This window comes from Arachis hypogaea, chromosome 17, assembly GCF_003086295.3.
Source record: "Arachis hypogaea cultivar Tifrunner chromosome 17, arahy.Tifrunner.gnm2.J5K5, whole genome shotgun sequence".
Classification (NCBI taxonomy): Eukaryota; Viridiplantae; Streptophyta; class Magnoliopsida; order Fabales; family Fabaceae; genus Arachis; species Arachis hypogaea.
In genome coordinates this window covers 9,750,707-9,775,985 of record NC_092052.1, presented here as the reverse complement: position 1 = coordinate 9,775,985, position 25,279 = coordinate 9,750,707, and the positions used below count along the sequence as shown (strand labels likewise).

General features: G+C 38.1%; 1 protein-coding gene and 1 long non-coding RNA gene across 3 annotated transcripts; both read left to right on the top strand.

The window, feature by feature from the left end:
* The first annotated feature begins 3,861 nt into the window (after window positions 1-3,861).
* Window positions 3,862-6,472, top strand: LOC112766748 (alcohol acyltransferase 9). The gene is made up of 2 exons (XM_025812639.2): window positions 3,862-5,086; window positions 5,831-6,472. Exons 1-2 carry the CDS (start codon window positions 4,211-4,213, stop codon window positions 6,290-6,292), a joined length of 1,338 nt encoding a protein of 445 aa, XP_025668424.1. The 5' UTR covers window positions 3,862-4,210; the 3' UTR covers window positions 6,293-6,472.
* Window positions 6,473-7,341: 869 nt separating this feature from the next.
* LOC112767329 (uncharacterized) lies at window positions 7,342-9,839 on the top strand. Of its 2 annotated transcripts, none has more exons than XR_003184865.2 (3): window positions 7,342-7,574; window positions 7,910-8,747; window positions 8,835-9,839. It is a non-coding gene; the product is annotated as an uncharacterized lncRNA (long non-coding RNA). The 2 variants fall into 2 exon arrangements; XR_011874921.1 differs by having other exon boundaries at window positions 7,346-7,574; window positions 8,621-8,747.
* The last annotated feature ends 15,440 nt before the right edge of the window (window positions 9,840-25,279 follow it).

Here is a 25,279-nt window from a genome sequence, read left to right as displayed (position 1 = left end):
TTCGTAATGGAGACGGTAACCTCGTGGCGGGCTTCATGATGAAAATTGGAAGAATTACCATAACATTTGCAGAAATTTGGGACATCTACACCGGAATGAAACTAGCAGTGGAACTGGGAATCAACAGATTACAGATAGAGACTGATTATTCCTGTGCGTTGAAATTAATTTGACGGGTCATCTAGTAGCCACCATCATACGCTTTCTCTGATTAGGGCCATTGAGGATCTCCGCAGCAAAATGACTTATGTATCGTTTAAGCACGTATTTCGCGAAGCTAATTTCTGTGCTGATGCACTGGCAAAGCAAGCTCAGTCAATATCGACCGGCCTCTTCTGTTTTGCAACTCCATCCCCTTTCCTGATGCCTCTCCTTACTGATGACAAAGGTAGAAGGAAAAGTGTGAGAGTGGTGCTAACGTAGTTGGCTTTTGTTTTGGGCCTTTGGCACTCCTTTTTAATAAAAAAAAATAATAATATGTAAATTTTTCTATAACTTCACTAGATTAATTTTGTGTTGAGAAACGTAATTGAGTCACCAGTGTGAAGAGATACTTTAAACCTGCCACAATTACATGCTCAATTTAACTTGTCTTTTGCACTTTTGTTTAGAAACACATCAATATCTTATAAATACAGAAAACAATTAATAATAGTTAGAATTTCAATAATTTAATTCTTACAATTTTTTGATATTATGATTTTCATTGATTTAATCAATTTTACAAAATTTAGATTAAAACTTACTATTTAAATGTTGTTGCAATTTATATATTTTATATATTAAATTTATTTTTTTAATTTCACATAAAATCTCAATTTTTTCTATACAACTTAATTATCCTATCTATCTATGGTTGTCTTACGTGGCTTGTACAGAATTTTTCTCAATGCGTTCTTTAGTAAAGAAGTACCTCATTTTTTCAAAATTATTCCGAGCCAAAACAAGATCTGAGGAAACAAACGATGTTTGTTTTGAATAGCCAATACAAGTAATAAGAGGAATTTTTAGGTTGATATATAACAAAATTTTGAATGTTATTGAACAATGATTTATTTGAAGGTTCAAATAACATTTCCATCAATTTTGAATGTTATCTGAATAATTTTTCATGTGTCGGTATTTAATTTTATTACACTCTTGGCAAGTTTAAAGGACATTTTCTTCTTTTTCTCCGACCTCACTGTAGATACTACTAGATGTGTCATATATACTACTGGTGCAAGATAGCGGAGACTCATCTCGATCCATCTCTATCTATGTTGATGCACTATTCAATCTTTTGTCTTAGTGTGGAAGAAGGAGACCATGTTAATGGGAGAAAATGAGAGAGAATTTATTGGGCGGTGATGTGGCTAAGTTGAAGATTTCACAATCTTTAGAATCGATGGTTTGTGTCATTGTTGGTGTCACGCAGTACACTAAACAATTTAGATGCCCGCACATGAATCTTAGCGACTCATATATTGTAAATAGAAATATTAGAAAACTATTAGAATTTATTATTTTTATTTAATAGTTAATTATTAATATTTAAAAATATAAACTAAAATATATTGTTAATTATTAATTATTAAATAAATTGAATTGATAACTAAAATTAATAATAAAAAATAATAAATTTTGATCATCTTTTAATATTTTTTCTGTTATAAGAATACGATGTTAACTACTTTATTTAGGACATTATTGGAAGGCAACTTGGCATCATGCGTCTTAATCTTATTAATACATATATATGTAGACCCTCTATATATTATTCCTAAATATTCTTTTAAAAAAAAAAGAAATTATATGTTATATTTATATTATATTGTATTTCGTTTGAAATATATTAATCATTTTGTTTAATAATAGCTCAAATATCAAACCCGATTGAGAGTTAACAAAAAAAAAAAGGTCAATTGCATGCAGTCAATAATAAATTATTGGGCTACAACTAAATAAATCTACTCATTTATTATTTTTTTAAAAATAAATTTTATTATTTAATTTCTTCTCATTTCTTTTAATGCCACAATTTCATCTATCACCAGTTTTGATCGGTCACCTCTTGCCGTCGCTAAATATTTTAAATTTTAAATTTTAAATGCTGAATTAGTTGATTTCACTTTTAAATATTTAATTTGTTTTTATTTACTCAAATTTTGGATATTATTATTATTATTATTATTATTATTATTATTATTATTATTATTATTATTATTATTATTATTATTATAGTTATTGTTGGTTGATTTTCACATTAATTACCTGAATTAACATCATCTTTTTAGATATTTTCTTAAAGTAAACACTAAATAATAAAATTCGCAAATAATATTAACCGTTCACATTATTCGTAAACGGCATTTAGTAAGTTGCTCGTGGGTGTATGTATGTAAAATTATTTATCAGTACTTTTGCATGCAAATTGTTAATTTTAGGAACAAAATCTTGGCAATATTCAGTTACCACACCAAAAAGTAGATTTACTAAATTTTTAATGATAGATTCAGTTTCACTTTATCTGGTGATAATCGGATAAGCCACTTTTATTATTTCAACAAGGTGCTTGAAGTTAGAACTTGTTTCCTCAAAGTATAAGATGCCATTCAAAGAAATGAAGAATAACACTTTTATCGATATATAGCATTTATAGCACATACTATTAGCACGATTATTTCTATAAAAATGTCTTCATATAATAAAAATTATATATCATTAAATAATTTAATATATTTCACTGGACTATTAAAATTCTCATATCTCTTTAGATAAAATTTCTTAATTCATGTTATTATTTTTGGTTTTTTTTTTCGCCTACAGAACGTGTATAGTAGTAGGCTTCTAATAAATCTCTAAGGTAAGACCTTTTAGAGGAAGAGATAAAGATGAAAAATTAATATATTTGTTTTCTTACTTCATTATTATTTTTATATTATGTATAAAAAGGATAAAAAATTCCGAGAGGGACAACCCCACTCCATAAGTTCTCAATTGTGTGGATCCATGCAACTATATTCTGTCGGACTCCTAGGATATCGATTGCAAAATGTAATAATTAAATACTTTATCACAAATATTAAATGTTATTCAGTTTTATATAAATATTAACTAATTAAGCATTGTTTGCAAACCTACCAAATTTATTTTGACACCAATGATTATTAGAGCACATTATTAAGTGTAAATGAATATGAATGATGAGTCCAATTATATGAATACATCACAAATATATATCCATAAGCTAAGCAAACCTAACATTTTAGGCGGCAATGCTTTTTATCCTTTTTATTCATAAAGCCTAACCTTAAGTGAATTCTCTTCACCATGTATAAAGTTCTACTAGGTTTTTGTAGGGACACCAAATGCGAAACTCGACAGAGTGACAGATATAAATATAAATTTGAAAATGAATCAACAAACCCGGCCCAGGACAAGTAGATTCTCGCAACCACCACTAAAAAACAGAAACTAAATTTTCAAGACTCAAATATGGCTACGTGGAGACTCAGATTGTGGTTTGTGGAGACTAGTGAAAAGCTATAACCCTCCAACCCAACAGACAAAAAGCAAAGCCAACATAGCTGTTCTACAACTTTTACATTTGTTTTTAGATATTTATATTTATTTCGTCCATGAAGTTGTAATTTTAATTAAAAATACAATTAAATCTTGAATTTTCAAAAATAAATAAAAGTAAAATTTGAAATTTTAAGATATATATAATATGATCCAGACATTATAACTAGGTTGTAATTAAAGATCACATTGGATAAAAGCGACTATATAAAGTTATAAGTTATAATTAAATTACTTATGCAATTGTTATTCTGTATATAAAAAAAGAATTCACTTAATAATTAAATAATAGACAAAAAATAATAAATTTTAATAATCTCCTAAAATTTCTCTCAACCCAGTAACAGAATCATTAAAATTAAGAAACATATAATCCATTCTACTATATAGCGGTAGCCTAAGAAAGTTGGTACAAATGTTTGAGAATTAGACAAACATGATAAGTAACCCCACAAGGTATTAGTAGTAAACTGAACTACACACATCACATGGGATCCCCTTACAAATAAAGCCTATTTTGTAGCTTCATTTCTCACAAACACCTTTAATTTCATCTGTGTTGGGGGATTTAATTTACCTTTATCAACTCTATACAAGCACTTGTGCCCTACCATCGCCATCCTCTTGGAATCCTCTCAACATTGTTATGGCAACTTCCGTACATGTAAAACAAGCCCTCGTTATTACTCCCTCCGAGCCCACGCCGGCCCGCGTCCTCGCTCTTTCAGCTCTTGACTCCCAACTATTCCTTCGTTTCACCGTAGAGTACCTCTTCGTCTACCGGGCCTGGCACGGGCTTGATCAGGCTGCCACCACAGCCCGTCTAAAATCGGCATTAGCTGAAGCGCTTGTTCCCTACTATCCGTTTGCAGGCAGGATCAGGCCCCGCCCAGATGCCCCGGGCCTTGAGGTTGTCTGCCGGGCCCAGGGTGCAGTGTTCATCGAGGCCTTTTCTGACCGTTACAGTTCCAACGACTTAGAGAAACCGCCGAAAACTGTTGCTCAGTGGAGAAAACTGTTGTCCCTCCACGTGGCAGACGTTCTAAGAGGATCCCCGCCGCTGGTCGTTCAGCTCACGTGGCTCCGCGACGGTGCAGCAGCGATCGCCGTTGGAATCAGTCACTGTATCTCCGATGGAATCGGAAGTGCAGAGTTTCTCAACTACTTCGCGGAGTTAGCTTCTGGAAAACGCGTCGCCGGTTCAAGACCGAAACCTGTTTGGGACCGTCACCTCCTGAATCCGCCACCACCGGCGGGAAAGAAATGCGTCCGGGTCAACCCGGCGAGTCACCCAGAATTCAACCGAGTTCCTGACCTCTGTGACTTCATGAACCTGGTCTCTACCGGACTCAAGCCTACCTCCATCACCTTCGATAAAATGAGGCTCGGCGAGTTGAAGAGGCTCGCCCAGTGCACGAGTCAACCCGGCGATGAGTCATCGTCGTTCTACACGTCTTTCGAGGTCCTCGCAGCTCACGTGTGGAAGAGCTGGGCCAGAGCACTGGAATTTCCGCCAAATCAGGTAATAACAAAACGAAAATGCTCAAAATCCACGTGTACCTTATTAATGATGCTCTCATTCTAACAATAACTAACTCGTGTTAATCCTAACCGTCCTAAGTCGTAACAAACTTATTAACTAACTCAAGCAACGGTGCTTGACTTGCTTCCTACATTCTTGATTGAGATTATCTTCCACATTTTTCTGTCTATTTTCTCAAAAAACAAATGAAAATTTCGATCCTTACAAAAATTATTTTAGGATAATATCATCATGAGTCCCGCTAAGAAGACAATGTCTTATTTGTACAATATGTACAATCGGCTATATAAGTTACAAAATGAACATCTGTTCTAATACCATGTCATAATACCACTCATCCCAAAAATTTCAGTTGATAAAAAAAGATAACAATAATTGTTATATCTCTAATACTTCTTAAACTTCTATTGTACACATTGTACAAATATTTTATTAACTTCTCATACTTTTCATATCATCATTGTTATAATAAAAAAAAATAGATATTTTAATCTTTAAAAAATTGCTTTATTCTTCGAAAAAATTGATCGGGATTGAGTTGGATGTTCACTCAATATTTTTTTTTCTAAATACATATAAGCCATGTTAGGTAGTCATTAGCTTTAATTCTAGCTATTATCTATAGGGCAAATATAATAATTTGTGTCCTGTACAATATATAATGTAAAAAAAACAAATTATACTACATGTACAAGTGTGATTATGAATTGATGATGATAACAGGTGTTGAAGCTGCTTTTTAGCATCAACGTGCGGAACCGGGTCAAACCGGGTTTACCAGAAGGTTACTACGGTAACGCATTCGTATTGGGATGCGCAGTGACGAGAGCTAGGGATCTGGAGGAGAAAGGAATCGGGTACGGGTCGGGATTGGTAAGAATGGCGAAGGAAAGAGTGGGGAAGCAGTACGTGAGGGAAGTGAGTGAGTTAGTGTCCGAGTCAATGGCGAATCCGGACTCGGTGGGAGTGCTTATAGTGTCGCAGTGGTCGAGGTTGGGAATGGAGAGGGTGGATTTCGGGATGGGGAAGCCGGAGCACGTGGGATCGGTGTGCTGCGACAGATACTGTTTGTTTTTGCCGGCGAGTGATGAAGATGAGAGTAGGGAGGGCGTGAAGGTGATGGTGGCGGTGCCTACTTTCGCCGTTGACAGTTACCAGTTCTTGATGCGAGATTCCAATCTTTAAAGTAAGACATGAAAGTCGGTTACATCTAGGCACATAGTATGTTTTTTCCTACGTTGACTTGTGTAACTGGTTTTTGTCATTTTTCTTAGTACTTTTTCTAGCTAGCTAAGTCATGTATCATGTATCTTCTCTCGGTAATTTCATTTTTATTTAAATGAAATAATAATAATTAGAGTAGTAGACTATTTGTTGGACGGTTGGACCACACATTCAACCTTTTTTTGTCTGAAATTCCGTACAGAGAAATTGCTATTTCATGTGAAAATATATTATTGGACATTTGGGCTTATATTGATGGTCCAAATTCATCACCTTCCTTAGGAATGAATTGGTATTTGGTTTGATTTTGCAAAGAAGCAACAAAGGATAACTAAAATTTAGCATTCATGTTAATATGGGAAAAGAGTTGCAACCTTAGAAGATCGCTAGTTTTAAGTTTAATTTTATTTTTTATTTAAATTTTAATTTTAATTTAGTTTAATTCATATTATTGTTGGTCTTCGTACCTAATTCGGACTTATGAGAATTCGAGATTCTGAGGATGATTGTTCACAATACAGGGCAGAGGATAATCTGCAATAACACTCCAAAGTTTAAATTAGAAGTGTACTCTTCGTGTAAAATGATTATATCTTACCTGCGTTGGAGCCCCCCGTTTTATGTGCTTTTTGATTGTCCTTCGAACATTTAATATTGGATATACGTTTATATTGACTTTCAACCGTTTTTTCAACCTGAAGTTATAGTGGTATCCTGCGTTGTCCGTGTTTCTTGTGTAACATCGGTAACACATAATTTCAGTGTAGTCATTTCCTTATTATCAGCTATTGTTCATAACAGTGCCCCCAGCTTAGCTTCTTGACTTTCCGACTTCATCAAGTGTGCTCAAGCTAAATGGACCGGGCCTGCTCCTGGTATTTTTGGAAAGTTTTTCTTTTTTGTTAGGTTTTTTTGGGTCCCCAAAAATCTTTTTGAAAAGACCGTTTAGTTTTTTCAGGCAGTTTTATCTTTTCCTTGGTTTTTGAACCGTCACCTACTATTTTTTCTCTCTCCATCAATCAATTGATTTAATGAAGCATTAATCTATCTAAGTTCATCTCTCTCTACTTCGTTTAACCCCACCCTTCTTTCGCATTTGCTTCCGGAACCTCCCTTTTGCCTTCTGAAAAAAGGATAAGAGAAGAATTTTTTCCTCTTCTTCTTTCGCTTTGCTAGAGGCTTTCTGGCTACTTACAGTCTTCGTTCCTTATTTCTTCCCTATTGCAGCTAATATTGCGTTCAGGTAAGAGTTTATCTTTCCTTCACTCCCTTATTCTTATTCTATTATGTGTTGTAATTTTGATGAGATGCATGTAATCGCTTTTAGAATGTGATATTTCCTCTGATGTTTGGTGTTTTTTTGCTGCTTGTTGCTTGTTTTTGGATAATTTTGAATTGTTGTAGCAGTTGTTGTAGTAGGGGTACCACTATTAGATTTTGATTTCCTCTCTTTGAGGTTTTGGATAGTGTAAAAGATTCTTATTTGTGGAATTTTTTATGATTTAGGATAGAAAATCATCTTTCTGTAAAATGGAGAAGAAATTTCTCTTTCTTGACATAGTGGTGGTGCCCCTGTAGGTATTCTCGAGATGCTGATGTTGCCTCTCGTGAAAGGATTAGGACATCGTCTTCTAGACCAGCTTCCCAACCTCCTCAACGTGTAGGCCAACAACGCTTTGACCCGTATTCATGGGTTTCTGAAGAAGTAAAATCTACTCCTTCTACCATCATGGAGGATAAGCTTGAGGCCATGCATGTAGCCGGGGTTATCTTCGATTCCGACTTGGAGAATCTATATGTGTTTTCCGTTCCTCATCAAAATGATCAGATTTGCCACTTTAAACATCATGCGGGTTCCTGACCTGATTGGTTGTGGATGTATGAAACATTATTTACTCTTGTAGGAATTCGTCTCCCGTTTTCTTATTTTCAACAAGATGTTTTAGGATATACTAGTTGTGCACCTTCACAGTTGCACCCCAACTCTTGGGCTACTATCCGGGGTTTCAAATTGTTGTGTTCATTCTTAGGATTGACCGCTACTTATAGGATTTTTTTTTCTATTTTTTTACTTTGACAATGCCTTTTAGTTCCAAGGGTCACAGGTTTATCTCTTTCCGAAACATTTCGAATATGAAGATTTTTACTCTTTTTGAAGAGTCGTATCATAGTTTTAAAGAAAAGTTTTTTAAGATTGAGAAGGTAGAGAGGACCACACCTTTTTTTATGACTTTGGAGGATGAAAAAAGGTTTAATTTATATTAGAATTTTCATGTGTCATCTCCCAAGATCCAGCTGCAAAATGTGAATGCTTCCGACTTTGTGAGCATCCAAATGCTCTCAGAACTCTGGAATGCCAACCTCGTGCCTTTTCGGACTGTCTTAGCCGATGAGCACGCTGCTTAGAATGCCATTGGTAAATGCCTTTAATTTAGCTTATATTTTTCTTATCAACCATGTTAACAAACTAACAATCTCTCTTCTTTTCTCTCTTCCTTTGAAGTTGATATGGTTGGTGGGTTGGAAGCTGTTATAGCTATGAAGAGGAGGTTAGCTTCCTCTGACGCTAATGTCCCAATCAACCCAGGAAGTGGTAACCAGGTTTTCTCCTCCGCTACTTTGAGCAATATCCCTCCTCCACCAAGATCCGGTAGATCGGGAGGTTTACCACGAGGTTCATGATGTCGAAGATGTTTCACCTCCACCTTCCCCCACCAAAAAGAAACAAAAGACAGGTAAGAGTCCTATACCTGAAGTCCCTCCTCCGACCTCTTTCGGCTGCATCTTAGAAAAGGAGTTTCATGCTCCCGAGTTTGTTGATGAGTACCTTCTCACCGAACAAACGAAACTTTTCTTAGAAGAGACTTTACCTCGGGTGCAAAAGATTCTACTCCGTTTGGCCACCTATACCAGAGTTGACGAAAAAGAGATTGCCATCTTTCAATCTGAGGTATCGGAGCAAGAAAAGGAGTTGAAGGAGGCAAGGTCGGAGGCTGCTAATTTAAGCGAGACTGTGAAGATTCTTAAAGAAGAAAAGATGAATCTTCAAGATAAAGTGAAAACTCTAGAAGAGACGAAGGTGGCTTCCGATGTTAGGGAAGAAAAATATAAGAAGCAAGTTTCCAAGCTTATGTAGCGGATTGTTGACCTTTCCTTTTCAGTTAAGATGGCCAAACAAGCTGCCGTGGATGGCGCTTTTGATATCGAGAAGAATATGTTGGACCAAATCAAACTTATAACTCCCGAGATGAACGTCTCCAATGTCGGGGTCTTTAAAAAAGTGGCAGATAGAAAGATCGTTAACATAATATAACATTGTAAAGAATTTTTTAAGTGTCCTTTTGTAGTTAGGTCGAAACTTTCCTAAGTAGCATTTTATTTATGCTTGAATTATTTTAAGCAACTTTAGTGTTTGTCTCTTTTTGAACTCTCAAAGCTCTTTGCCTTTGGTACACTGTTTAAGTACTTTACCGTTTTTCGGTTTAAATATCTATCAGCTTTAAGCTAATTTTCCTATTTTTCGTATGAATTAAATAAGAATTGCAAACAATTATAATTTCACTGATATTTCTTTCATACAATCAATACTGGGACCTCATTAAAAACCGATTTTAGTAGAAAAAGAGTGCCCTTTATTCAAGAAGTACTTAAAGTTAAAAAACTTGAGAAATATTTCAGTATATGGGTAATACCTTTTTAAATGAATGACATTCCATGACCTAGGGATCTCGGTACCATCCAGATTCTCTAACTTATAAGCTCATTTCCCTAGGATTTCCTTGATTCTGAATGGGCCTTTCCATGTTGGGGCCAACTTTTCCTGAGTTCCTGATGATTCGGCGTCAGCTTGCCTTAATATCAGGTCCCAATTTCGGAAGCTTCTAGGCTTAACCTTGGTGTTATATCTCTTGGAAACACGTTGCTTCAGCACTTGCTTAGCTAAATTGGATGCATTTCTTACCTCGTCCATGAGGTCCAGTTCGGTGTGAGTCTCAGTATTACCCAGGAGTAGCCTTGGGCTTAGTTCACCGACCTCCACTGGTATCACTATTTTTTCCCATAATTAAGTTGGAAATGCGTTTCTCTTGTGGAGGATTGAGGGGTAGTTCGATAAGACCATAGTACTGACCAGACTTCGTCAGCCCAGGAGCCCGGATAATTGTCCAATCTTTTCTTTAATCCTTTCAGGATTATTTTGTTTGTAGCTTCAACCTGCCCATTTGCCTAGGGATGTTCTACCGAGACAAACACATGGTGTATACCCAAACCAGCTAAGAATTGCCAAAACTTATAATCCGCAAATTGGATTCCATTGTCAGTTACTATTACTTCGGGAATGCCGAACCTCATGAGAATGTCCCTCCATACGAATTTCCGACATTGAGACGCTATTATCTTTGATAGTGGCATAGCTTCAATTCACTTGGTGAAATAATCAACTGTCACTATTAAAAATTTTACCTGTTCAGGTCTTGGAAAAAAGGCTCAGAAGGTTTATACCCATTTTGCAAATGGTCTTGTCGGTATTACAAAAACAAGCTCTTAAGGAGGAGCTTGATGGAGGTTGCCATGGATTTGATATTTTTGACACTTCTTCACATATTCCATTACATATTTTATGATGGTGGGCAAATAATATCCAGTCCTGATGACTTTCTTGGTTAGGGACTTGCCTTTCATGTGGTGTCCACAACATCCTTCATGTACTTTTTGCAACACATAATCGATTTGTTTAGGTCTTAGCCACTTAAGCAAGGGTTGTGAAATCCCTCTTTTGTATAATTGTCCATTAATCATAGTATATTTTTTCGATTTCAAGCGCAGCTTCTTGGCTTCCCTGGGATCATCGGGAAGAATCACGTGTTCCAGATACGTGCATATAGAATCCAACCAAGATGGGGTAGTATCAGATGGTAACACCATATCATCGGAAGGGCTCACAGATGGTTCTGAGTGCACTTCCTGGATTAAACTTCTGTTTCCACTATCCGGTTAAGTACTGGCTAATTTTGACAGCACATTAGCTCGAGTATTTTGTTCCCGAGGTACATGCTTAATGAAAAATGTCTTAAATTTTAGTATCTCATTCTGTACCTTCTTCAAATATAATTGTAACAACGGATCTCTGGCTTGATACTCGACATTAATTTGGGAGTTACGATTTGAGAATCGATGTACACAGTTAGTTCAGTGTAATCAACACACATTTGCCATTTTTATTGGACTTTTGTACCATTACCATATTGGATAACTAGGTTGAATATGTAAGTTCTCTGATAAAGATAGCGTATAACAACCCCTATAGTTGCCTATTAACCTCGTTAGTCCGTTCTTGGGACATCTTACGATGTCGCTGCGTAACCGATTTATACGAGGGATTGAGGACAATTTACTATAATAAATAAAATGGAAACCAATTTTATCAGAATGCACAAAATGAAAAATAGATACCAAAATACATTTTTCGTATAATCTATGTAAACCGCGACAGAGGTCCCGCCGTTTACAGAATACACATAATCTGCTATAAGGGTATCGCGGATTACGTGCAAGGAGAACTGATCATAAACCACGACAGGGGTGTCGTGGTTTACGTGTGGGCGTGAATTGTGCATAAACCGCGAGAGGGGTGTGGCGGTTTATGCATTAGTATACCATTTATATAAACATAAAACAAAGTGTGTGGTTAACAAAAAACATACATTACATACACCTAATTCAATGGAAATAAACTAAGTACAAACACATATAATACAAAAGTACATGGTAAATCCGACATACATAGGTATCATAAATGAAAACATAAAATAGTAAGCTACGTCCCCTGCCTATCCTCATCCTCGTCGGCAGAGTCATGTCCAAATGCACCCAGGGATGCGACATATACCATATCAAGCGGCCCGTCTCACTCTGGTGGGCCTCTGGCGCTGCTGTGCTGGAGGATCGACCGGCATGCCCACTGATAAACCACTATTTTATGGTTTATATTGTGTTTAATTATGTGGTTTTATCATGATCCTTACCCACTTATTCATTAAATTAGCATGCATTCAGATTTCCTTCCTGAATTTATTACATATTTGAAAATTGCTTCCTAGAGACTTTAATTATTTATTTTTAATTCTCCTTTATTCCATTCGATGCCGTGATCTGTGTGTTGAGTGTTTCAGACTTTACAGGGCATAAATGAGTTGGAGATTGGAAAGGAAGCTAGCAAAAATGGAAGGAACACAAGAATTTGAGGAGATAACCAGCGAGAAGTGACGCGGTCGCATGGCTCACGCGACCGCGCGAAGGAGAGCAAATCGTAGTGACGCGGCCGCATGGCTCACGCGGCCGCGCGGATTAGAAAAGCTCAGGCGACGCGGTAGCGTGGACGACGCGAAGGCGTGGCAAGGAAAAACGCGAATGACGCGTCCGCATGGATGACGCGATCGCGTGACATGTGCGATCTGCATAATCTGCAGAATTCGTTGGGGGCGATTTTGGACCTTAATTCGACCCAATTTTCGGCCCGGAACAGCAGACTAGAGTCAGAGAATATGCAGAAAAAAAACACATTCATTCAGTCAACAATTTTTAGATCTAGTTTTACTCTCTTAGGTTTTTCTCTCTAGGTTTTTAGAATTTTAATTTTCAATTGGTCTTAGCATTGGAACATTGAGAAGAGTTATTTCCTCATCAAGACTTCATCATTCTAGTTTGGTTTCTTAACTTGGTATCATTCTTCCATGTTCTTTGCTTTGTTCAATTTTGTCATTCAGATACTTTTATGATTATTTAATGCAAGGATTATTTCTTTTTAATTCAATTTCAATTCCAATAATCATGTCTTCTTTTAATTCCCTTTCATGTGCTATCGATTCTTTATTTACAATGCGTGAGTAGTTTCCTTACTTGATGGGGAGTTGATTAAAAGGAACTCTTGAGTTGGAAGGATTGAAAGAAAATTTGTAATTGGGTTAAATGTTGGATTGCTATCCTGTCACCGACGCCAATCCCTTTGAACTAAGTGGGTTGCAACTTGTGAACAGATCTGGCATTCCAACTTGTTTGACTTTCCCTTACCTAGTAAAGGATAACCAAACAGAACAACCATTAATTATAAATTAATCTTACAATCATCCCATCAATAGTAGAAATTCCAACCAATCAACTCCCAGTCAAGGCTTTTATTCATATTAATTAAATTCCCTCAATTTAAATTCCAATTTACTTAACTCAACTTCTTTGAACATCTGATTAATAAGATAGCACACTTTTCTGCAACTCGTTAGGAGACGACCTGGGACTTAAAACTCCCAGTAATTTTTAATTCAAACTCTCTGTGACATACTTTTAAATTGATAGGCAAATTTTCGGTGAGTTAAGAACTATACTTGCAACGTAACTATTTTAATAATTTTTAATTCATCAGCTTCTGCGTCTCATCAATTTTTGGCGCCGTTGCTGGGGAGTTGCAATAGAGTGCTAATTTTATTAATTAGAATTTATTTATTTGCATTTTATTTTATTTTGCTACTATGAGCTGCATGTTTCTTCCGTCAAATGACGCGTTCACTTCCTGATCCGCGCTTGCTAATATTCGATCCTGAAATTGAAAGGACAATTTCACGAATAAGGCGAGAACAGCGTCGGTTAGTCCGCTCTGAGGGCGGATCTGAAAGTGAATCTGAGGAAGAAACCAGTCCCCGTTCTACTGATTCAGTTGTTTTACATGCAGAAAACATGGCAGCTAGTAGAGTTACCATCCAGGAGGAAGGAGCCCCTGATTTTACAATGCAACCGTTTCAAGCGCATCATCCGGCGGTAGCTACAGATTTTGAAATAAAGCCCGCACTGCTAAATTTGATGTCCAAGTTTCATGGCCTACTTGCTCAAGAGCCTATCAAGCACTTGAGAGATTTCCAGGCAGCCTGTTCTACTGTCAGGCGTGATGGCACTGATGAAACTTCAATTCTGCTGAAAGCTTTTCCGTTTTCTCTTGAGGGAAAAGCAAGAGAGTGGTACTACACTCAACCTCTAGCAAATGTATCCAATTGGGATACACTCAGGAAGGAGTTTCTGGAGAAATTCTTTCCATCTGAAGTTACTGATAAGCTAAGGAAGGATATCTCCACAATTGTTCAGGATGACAATGAGACTCTCTTTGAATACTGGGTGTGCTTCAATAATCTTCTGGAAGCATGCCCCCACCACATGATTGACAAGATCGTGCTACTCAGCTATATTACACAGGGTATGAGGCCCCAAGATAAGACCATACTGGAAAGTGCTAGCAATGGGTCTATGAAGAAGTACAAGACCACTGATGAAGCTTGGCAATTGATCAGTGATTTAGCTGAATCCACTAGGAACCACAGACAAAAGCAAGGCCGTTCAAAAGCTGTTGCAGAAGTATCTTCTAGCAGAGAGACTGCTGCTCTAACTCAAAGCATCTATGAAATAACCAACTTGCTGAAACAAATGCAGTTGAATCAACAAGCTCAGCAAGCTCAACCTCCTCCACCACAGCAAAACCAACAACTAGTCCCACAAAGAATTTGCGGAATCTGTGCTGATTATAGCCATTACACTGATGAATGCCCACAGCTCCAACAAGAAGACAACATGGTGGCATCCACTCACAACTTCTATGACCGCCCCAACCCAGGGTACAATCAAAATGGAAATAATAACCATGGATGGTAGGACAATTCAAACCAGAATTGGAGGGACAACAATAACAGAGGAGGCAGAGATAATCAGGGAAATCAGAGGTGGAATAATAACAACAACAGGCAGCAAAATCAACCTTACAGAGCACCTCACCTGAGGCAGAACCAAGGACCACAGAATAATTAGCAGCAGACCTCTCAATTTACTCATTCTTTGTTATCTTCTAATTAAGATCTACTACAATCTTTTGAGAAAAGACAACAGACCATGGAAAAAAACATCATGAATAGTATTAATGCCAGTCTGAATGGTCTCACCTCTACTATGCAAGCTTTTATGACACAGTTTGGATCAGCACAAAATTCCAATAACCAACCTTCAAGCACCACTGGAATCCCCTCTCAACCATTACCCAACCCAAAGGGAGGCATTAATGCCATCACTCTGAGGTCCGGAACCATACTACAGGAGAGGAATCAGAAGGAACCAAGCTCACCAGAATACGCCTCAGCTGAAGAGGTGGTAGAAATCGAAGATGTTGAAGAGGAAGAGGATATACAAGACATAGCTGAAGAAGAGATAGCTCAACCACAGGAGGAAGCACCAAAAGGCACAGGCACCACAGAAAAAACTACTCCTATCCCATTTCCACAACTTGCAAGGAAGCCCAGGAAGCAGCTGGAACCCGATCCTAAAATGGTAGAGATATTCAAAAAGGTTGAGGTAACTGTTCCCCTTTTTGATGTTATTCAGTAGGTACCTAAATATGCAAATTTTCTAAAAGACTTATGTATCCATAAAGACAAAATTAATGAATTAGAAACTATTCCTTTAGGTAGTTCTATATCTGCTTTAATGGAAGGATTACCTGAAAAATGTAGTGATCCAGGTCCTTGCATAGTTAGTTGAACTATTGGCGGTGTAGTAATTTATGATTGCATGTGTGATTTAGGAGCATGTGTCAGTATAATGCCTTTGTCTATATATGATGTTTTGAGGCTTCCTCCCTTAAAAAGGTCGGCAGCTCGTTTTGTGTTAGCAGATAAAAGCATTATTACAGTGGCTGGAGTTGCTGAAGATGTTTTGGTGAACATTAAAGGGCTCACATTTCCCACTGATTTTTATATCTTGGAGATGCCCCACAATGATTCAGATAAGCCATCATCAATCCTACTTGGAAGACCATTCCTGAAGACATCAAAATTCAAATTGGATGCTTTTTCAGGAACATACTCCTTTGAAATAGATGGCCGCATAGTAATCTTCAATCTGAATGTAGTCATTGACAACCCCCCAGAAGATCGTTCCATCTTCCAGTGTGATGTCATAGACGAAAGTGTGGCTGAAGTTCAAAAGGAAGAGTTTGAAGAGAGTCACACTGGACAAAGTCCCAGTGTGGGGACCCTCTTAACTGACAGTGAGGGCGCTTCGCCATTTTCATAAGCCCCAGATAATCCAGAGCCCGCCCATGATCAAAAGTTAGAATTGAAACCTCTCCCTCCACATCTCAAATATGCTTATCTTGAGGATGAGAAAAAGCTTCCGGTTATTATTGCAAGGGAACTGACTTCTCAACAAGAAGAGTAGTTACTTGACGTACTGAGGAAGCATAAGAAGGCAATTGGGTGGAGTTTGGCAGACATAGTGGGAATCAACCCTCAAGTATGCGAGCACAGAATATTTTTAGAAGAGGGAGCAAGACCTGTCCGTCAACCACAAAAAAGATTGAATCCCACCATCTTGGAAGTTGTCAAAAAGGAAGTGACCAGACTATTAGAAGCAGGTATCATATATCCCATTTCAGACAGTGAATGGGTAAGCCCAGTACAAGTGGTGCCCAAGAAATCTGGAGTCACTACAGTGAAGAGTGAGCATGGAGAGCTCATAGCAACTAGAGTTCAGAATGCTTAGAGAGTCTGCATTGATTACAGGCGTCTCAACCAAGCTACCCGTAAGGATCACTACCCACTTCCATTCATTGATCAAATGCTGGATCGCCTGTCAGGTAAATCACATTATTGCTTTTTAGATGGTTACACAGGTTATTTCCAGATTCATATAGCTCCTGAGGACCAGGAAAAGACTACTTTTACATGTCCTTTTGGGACTTATGCTTATAAGAGAATGCCCTTTGGCTTGTGCAATGCACCAGCTACTTTCCAAAGGTGCATGATGAGTCTTTTCTCTGATCTTATGGTGATTCTTTTAGCCTTTGCTTAGATAGATTATCTAGAGTATTAGATAGATGTGTTAATACAAACCTTGTATTGAATTTCGAAAAATGCCACTTTATGGTAAAACAATGGATTGTATTAGGACATGTGGTATCTAATAATGGCATTTTTGTAGACCCAGCAAAGGTGAATGTTATTTCTAGTTTACCTTACCCATCTTCTGTGAGGGAAGTCCGTTCGTTCCTTGGCCATACAGGTTTCTACAGGAGATTTATTAAGGACTTTAGTAAGGTGGCACTTCCTTTATCCAGATTACTGCAGAAGGATATTGAGTTCGAGTTCAGTGAGGATTGAAAACAAGCGTTTGATAAATTGAAGACTGCTCTAACTCAAGCTCCAATTGTGAGAGGACCAGATTGGAGCCAGCCGTTTGAAATCATGTGCGATGCTTCCAACCATGCAGTAGGAGCAGCGCTGGCTCAGCGTGAATGTAAGGACCCTTTTGTTATTGCCTATGCGTCTAAGACTTTAGACACTGCCCAGTCCAATTATACTACTACTGAGAAAGAGCTTCTTGCTATTGTTTTTGCTCTGGATAAATTCCGAGCTTATTTACTTGGTACTAGAGTAGTAGTATATTCGGAGTTTGGACCATGCAGCTTTAAAGTATCTATTAGCTAAAAAGGAATCCAAACCAAGACTTATACGTTGGATACTGCTGTTACAAGAATTTGATTTAGAAATAAAGGATAGGAGTGGTAATCGGAATTTAGTAGCAGACCACTTGAGTCGCCTTGAACATATTAAGGATGATTCTACTCCTATAAATGATAATTTTCCTTTTGATAACCTGCAAGCAGTATCCGAGGTAGTCCCTTGGTATGCACCTGTCGCTAATTATTTAGTTAGCCGCACATTTCCTCCACATTTTTCTAAACATCAAAGAGACAAGCTGAAAAGCGAGTCTAAATATTATATATGGGATGACCCATATTTATGGAGATGTGGCGCTGACCAGATCATTAGACGTTGTGTGCCTCAATCAGAATTCCAGTCCATTTTAGAGGCTTGTCACTCATCTGAGAGTGGAGGACATTTTGGCCCTCAAAGAACAGCTAGAAAGATCTTAGACTGTGGATTCTGGTGGCCTACTCTTTTTAGAGACGCTGCTGAGTTTTGTAAATCTTGCCCCCCATGCCAGAAATTTGGTAATATATCCAGAAGGGATGAGATGCCTCAATAATATATGCTTTTCTGTGAAATTTTTTATGTTTGGGGCATTGACTTCATGGGTCCATTTCCAAATTCTAGTGGATATGTTTATATATTATTAGCTGTGGATTATGTTTCCAAATGGGTGGAAGCAATTCCTACCCACACTGATGATGCTAACACTGTTGTTTTCTTTGTGAGAAACCATATTATATGTCGCTTTGGATCACCACGAGCGATTGTGAGCGATCAAGGCACCCATTTTTGTAACAGGAGACTAACAGGATTGATGAAGAAGCATGGGATAATCCATAAAGTTGCAACAGCTTACCATCCCCAAACTAATGGGCAAGCCGAGGTGTCGAACAGAGAAATTAAGCGTATCTTGCAAAAGATAGTAAAGCCTCATAGAAAAGACTGGAGCACCAGGCTACAAGATGCACTGTGGGCATATAGAATAGCATACAAGACACCCATTGGGATGAGTCCCTTCCGCTTGGTTTACGGAAAAGCTTGTCATCTCCCAGTTGAAATAGAACACAGAGCCTTCTGGGCAGTTAAGGAGTGCAACATGGGAATTGGGAATGCTTGAGCTGAAAGAAAGTTGCAACTGCAGGAACTGGAGAACCTTCGCCTAGAAGCTTATGAGAATTCAAGAATTTACAAGGAAAAGGCGAAAGCTGTGCATGATCAAAACATCAAGAAGAAAGAGTTCCAACCTGGAGATTTTGTCCTCCTTTACAAATCTCGACTAAGGCTCATGCCCGGTAAGTTGAGATCAAAATGGGAAGGTTCATACAGAGTAGAGAAGGCTGAACCGTACGGAGTTTATCACCTAAGCCATCCTTCAAGCTCTGAACTTATCAAGGTTAATGGACAACGCCTAAAGCTATACCATGGTGAGAAGGTGCAGAAAAATAAGGAGCTTGAGATCTTCCGCTTGGAAGATCCCCACATAGCAGCAGATTGAGCTAGTGGAGCGTCCAACTTACAGACGTTAAAGCAAAGTGCTTGGTGGGAGACAACCCACCATGGTATGATCGTTCTTTTCTTTGTTTTTCCTATTCAATAACTCTTCTCTTTATTAGTACTTTCGTACATTTGCATTTACATGTCTTTATATTTCTTTTTATATAAAAAAAAAAAATTTCGCCACGCGACGCGATCACATCAGCAACGCGTCCGTGTCGTAGAGGGGGTGGAGAAAAAAATAAATGAACAGAGAGTCCGGCTGGATCGTGGCTGGAGGCGTATCAATGGCACAAATCGACCCACGCGACTGCGTCACTGACGCGTTCGCATCGCATGGGAATCATGGCCTCCCACGTGACCGCGTGCTCCACGCGGCCGCGTGCCCTGAGTTTTCGACGTAAAAGGGTGCACAGTAACATTCTGTGCGAGAGTGATGCTGGATTGGTGCTGGAAGCACAATCCTTGTCACACGACCGCGTCACCCATTTTATAACGCACACTCATGCGATCGCGTGACCCACGCGATCGCGTCACCCAATTTTGGCAATTAAAATAAATCGAACAGAGAGTTGTGCTGGAGCGAGGCTGCACTCGCACCAGCAGCGTAACACGGGTCATGCGACCGCGTGACCGACGTGATCGCGTCCCCTTACCTGACGCGCACCCACGCGAACGCGTGCCCCACGCGGCCGCGTCGCATACGCCGCACAGCTCAACCTAAATTGCCAAATTATCTTATCTTTCTCTCTTCCAAATCCTAATTTTCCTTTTCCCTCCTTCTTTCTTCCTTCCCCCTTCCCCTTTCTATCTCACCTTTCACTCTCTATCTCTCTCACCACCATTAACAAGGTTTTACCTTCTTCTTCCTTCTTCTCTTTTTCTATCATTCTTATTATATTATGTATATATATTATTTTCTTTTTCTTTTCTTTTTCTTTTCAAATTTTTATTTTTCTTCTTCTTCTTTTCTTTTCTTTACATGGTGTTAGAAACCTTTTGAGTCATCATCCCTCATTATATGCTTGTGGATTATTGCAAATTGTTTGACAATTATTTTTCTCCCATTTAAGGGATTGCTTGCTTGTTCATCTTCATATTTTCTATACCCTATTCACCATGCATGCTATGTGTTTGTGAAAAAGCTCATGTGGCATTATGCACTTCTCTATGTTGCTATACTATTCAATGCTTGCTTTTCACAACTTTCCCTTATTATTTTATTAATTGAATTCAATTGTCAATACAAACGTGATGGTTTGTTACGAAGTAATGCTTGGTCTATGCTACTCATGCCCTTTGCCAGCATGCCAATAAACACCTTGCATTCACTTGTTTTTATCTGCACTAGCTATTTTCCATTGATGGCTTTTCATATGTACTCGAGAGCATGTGTTAATGTCATTTACATTTTGTTGTGCATCATTCACCCTCTTTTCCGTTTCTTTCCCTGCTGTATATCTCTTTAAATTTAATTTTCTTTATCTTCTCTTCTTTCAGGATGGCCACCAAGAAAGGAAAGGAGAAAGCAACTTCCAAACCACCAGCAAGAAAAGGAACTAAAAGAGCATTAGTGGCAGAGCCTTCTTCAACCGCAGTCAAGCCCTCAACAAAACGAGTTAAGAGGATAATAAAGGTTGACGAAAAGGAGAAAGCCTTTCCAGCAAAGGACACTGCGCGATTTTCCAATCGCTACTGTGAGCAAATGTTCCCTATCCTAGCAGAAAGGAACTATAACAATGAATACCTTCTTATCCTCCCGTCCAATATTGCTACCTTTGTGAGCCGCAAATTGAACGACGACAATGGGGTTTCCTACGAAAACAGCCAAGGCAGGTCAATCTTTCTTGGGTAGTTGAGTTCTACTCCAACTTCTACATGCCGACCCTGCAGTCTGCTTATGTCCGGCAGAAGCAAGTCCCCATCACAGAAGAGGTCATTCAGCAAGCTCTGAGTCTTCCCCCTATTCCAGCAGGAATGGACGCTTTTCAAGAAGCCGCCCTTCAGCGCCAGAGATACCAATTCGACTGTGACTCCGTTCTCGGAGTCGTCGCATTACCTGGCAGCCGTTGGATCTACGGATACCACCGTACCCGCCCTAAGGGAATCTTGGCTTCCGCACTAACCTTGGAGGCTCGCGTATGGGCACAGATCATGTCCCATTACGTCTTTCCGAGTACTCATGAGTCCTCCTTCACTGCGAACATGGCTGTTCTACTATGGTGCATCCTTACAGACCAACCTCTGAATCTCGCAAGACATATCCGGAATGCTATGGAACACGTACAAATTGCGGGTAACTTACCTTTTCCCGCCTTGGTCTCAGATCTTGTCTCAGCAGCCGGAGTCTCCTACAGAGCTGGGGACACCAAAGCCATGTTTTCACGGGATGATCAGTATGTCCCTAACGGGAAATACCTCAGATTCTCAGCAGCCACTACAAGCCTTCCTACTGCTCCAGTTGAAGATAATCCTTCTTCAACACCACAAGCATCTACAACTGAGAAATTGCTCCAGCAGATAATCGAACGGTTGGATCGGCAAGAACAGAAAGCAAAGATGAGAGAGCGCCGTAACGAGCGCCGATTCAAACACCTCAAAGAGCTACTCAAGGGACACTTCAGAGACTCAGACACCCCGGACTCCACTTCTTTTACTAGCATTGGGAGCCATGACAGTCCTGATGATGGAGATACTGCTACCAGCCCACCCCTGTTTCTGACAGATGGCACCGAGGACGGTGCAAAGCCTTAAGTGTGGGGAGGTCGGTCAGTACCTGACTTCCGGAGGTAATTTCTCTTCTCTAGCACCAATAATTAGGATATTTTAGTTAGATTTTCTTTCCTTTATAGAATAGAATAAATTGCATAGGTTAGGATAGTTGCATGCATGTTCTACTTGATTGAAAAGACAATAAGTTTCTTTTAAAAATCTATCTTTGGAACAAAATTTCACTAATTTTTCAAAAAAAAAATTTTGATAAATTTGCTTGAGTTGTATTTGGAACATGATATTTGAGTTAAAGAACACACAACCTGTGAAAGATTTGAGCCTTTATGAATGGTTACATTATTTAACCATAATTATTTCATTCTTGTGTGTTTACTTCTCTATGATTGTAATCTATATTTTGTTTTATCTTATATGTCCAATAGTTATTATATTTGCATGCTTGCACATGATTGAGGTCATTATTTGTTTAAACTCACTCATCCAAATTAAGCCTACCCTTTTCAATTACCTTTGTTAACCACTTTGAGCCTTTAATTCCCATTTGTTCGATATTTTACCACATTACTAACCTTAAGCCGAAAAATAATTGTATATCCCAATTTGAATCTTTGGTTAGCTTAAGATAGAATTGTGTGTGCTAGTTAAGTATGGAAAATTGTGGGAACAAAAGTTGTTAAGGGAATGTGTCATAAAAATTTAAGGGGAATTTAGATACCTACTCATGTGAAAATATAAGAATGAAAAATCTATGTGCATTGATAAGCTTTATTTATTTAAAAAAATTAAATTAAAATATGAAAAATGAATAAATAAGGGGACAAAATTACCCCAATGTTAAATTCAGAATTCAAAGATCAGTGCACATATAATAGAACCAAAATATAAGTTGATACATGAGTATGGATTGAAAAAGGGAATTCTGGGTAGCTAGGTATGAACTTTAAAGATGACATTAAGTGTATACAAGTTATGTTAGAGCTTGGGTTAATTAAAGATTCAATTTATTAGCTCACTTGGCCAAATATACACCCCTACCTATACCTTAGCCCCATTACAACCTTGAAAAGACCTCATGATGTTTGCATTAGTATATTAACTGTTGTTGATTGGTTAGGAGAAGAACAAAAGTTAGAAAGCATGATTAGAGAAGGATAGAGTGACCACCCTATACACTAGAGATTAGAGCGTACATACATTATCAGTGAGGGTTCAATACTTGAATTTTCAAGTTCCCTGCTTTCATGAGCTATCTTCTTGCACTTTTATCCATTTTATTGTGTAATGATAAAATTAGTGGAATTTGATTTGTAATTGTTTTGAAGAGCTTATTTACTTTTGATCAAGTGGACAAGAATCATATATATATATATATATGGGTTTGCATTACATTTCATGAGTTTCTACATGTTCATACTTATTTCCTTATCTCCTTCAATTAAGCATGAGGACATGCTAATGTTTAAGTGTGGGGAGGTTGATAAACCACTATTTTATGGTTTATATTGTGTTTAATTATGTGGTTTTATCATGATCCTTACCCACTTATTCATTAAATTAGCATGCATTCAGATTTCCTTCCTGAATTTATTACATGTTTGAAAACTGCTTCCTAGAGACTTTAATTATTTATTTTTAATTCTCCTTTATTCCATTTGATGTCGTGATCTGTGTGTTGAGTGTTTCAGACTTTACAGGGCATAAATGAGTTGGAGATTGGAAAGGAAGCTAGCAAAAATGGAAGGAACACAAGAATTTGAGGAGATAACCAGCGAGAAGTGACGCGGTCGCATGGCTCACGCGACCGCGCGAAGGAGAGCAAATCGCAGTGACGCGGCCGCATGGCTCACGCGGCCGCGCGGATTGGAAAAGCTCAGGTGACGCGGTAGCGTGGACGATGCGAAGGCGTGGCAAGGAAAAACGCGAATGACGCGTCCGCATGGATGACGCGATCGCGTGACATGTGCGATCTGCATAATCTGCAGAATTCGTTGGGGGCAATTTTGGACCTTAATTCAACCCAATTTTCGGCCCGGAACAGCAGACTAGAGTCAGAGAATATGCAGAAAAAAAACACATTCATTCAGTCAACAATTTTTAGATCTAGTTTTACTCTCTTAGGTTTTTCTCTCTAGGTTTTTAGAATTTTAATTTTCAATTGGTCTTAGCATTGGAACATTGAGAAGAGTTATTTCCTCATCAAGACTTCATCATTCTAGTTTGGTTTCTTAACTTAGTTTCATTCTTCCATGTTCTTTGCTTTGTTCAATTTTGTCATTCAGATACTTTTATGATTATTTAATGCAAGGATTATTTCTTTTTAATTCAATTTCAATTCCAATAATCATGTCTTCTTTTAATTCCCTTTCATGTGCTATGGATTCTTTATTTACAATGCGTGAGTAGTTTCCTTACTTGATGGGGAGTTGATTAAAAGGAACTCTTGAGTTGGAAGGATTGAAAGAAAATTTGTAATTAGGTTAAATGTTGGATTGCTATCCTGTCACCGACGCCAATCCCTTTGAACTAAGTGGGTTGCAACTTGTGAACAGATCTGGCATTCCAACTTGTTTGACTTTCCCTTACCTAGTAAAGGATAACCAAACAGAACAACCATTAATTATAAATTAATCTTACAATCACCCCATCAATAGTAGAAATTCCAACCAATCAACTCCCAGTCAAGGCTTTTATTCATATTAATTAAATTCCCTCAATTTAAATTCCAATTTACTTAACTCAACTTCTTTGAACATCTGATTAATAAGATAGCACACTTTTCTGCAACTCGTTGGGAGACGACCTGGGACTTAAAACTCCCAGTAATTTTTAATTCAAACTCTCTGTGACATACTTTTAAATTGATAGGCAGATTTTCGGTGAGTTAAGAACTATACTTGCAACGTAACCATTTTAATAATTTTTAATTCACCAGCTTCTGCGTCTCATCAATTTTTGGTGCCGTTGCCGGGGAGTTGCAATAGAGTGCTAATTTTATTAATTAGAATTTATTTATTTGCATTTTATTTTATTTTGCTACTATGAGCTGCATGTTTCTTCCGTCAAATGACGCGTTCACTTCCTGATCCGCGCTTGCTAATATTCGATCCTGAAATTGAAAGGACAATTTCACGAATAAGGCGAGAACAGCGTCGATTAGCCCGCTCTGAGGGCGGATCTGAAACTGAATCTGAGGAAGAAACCA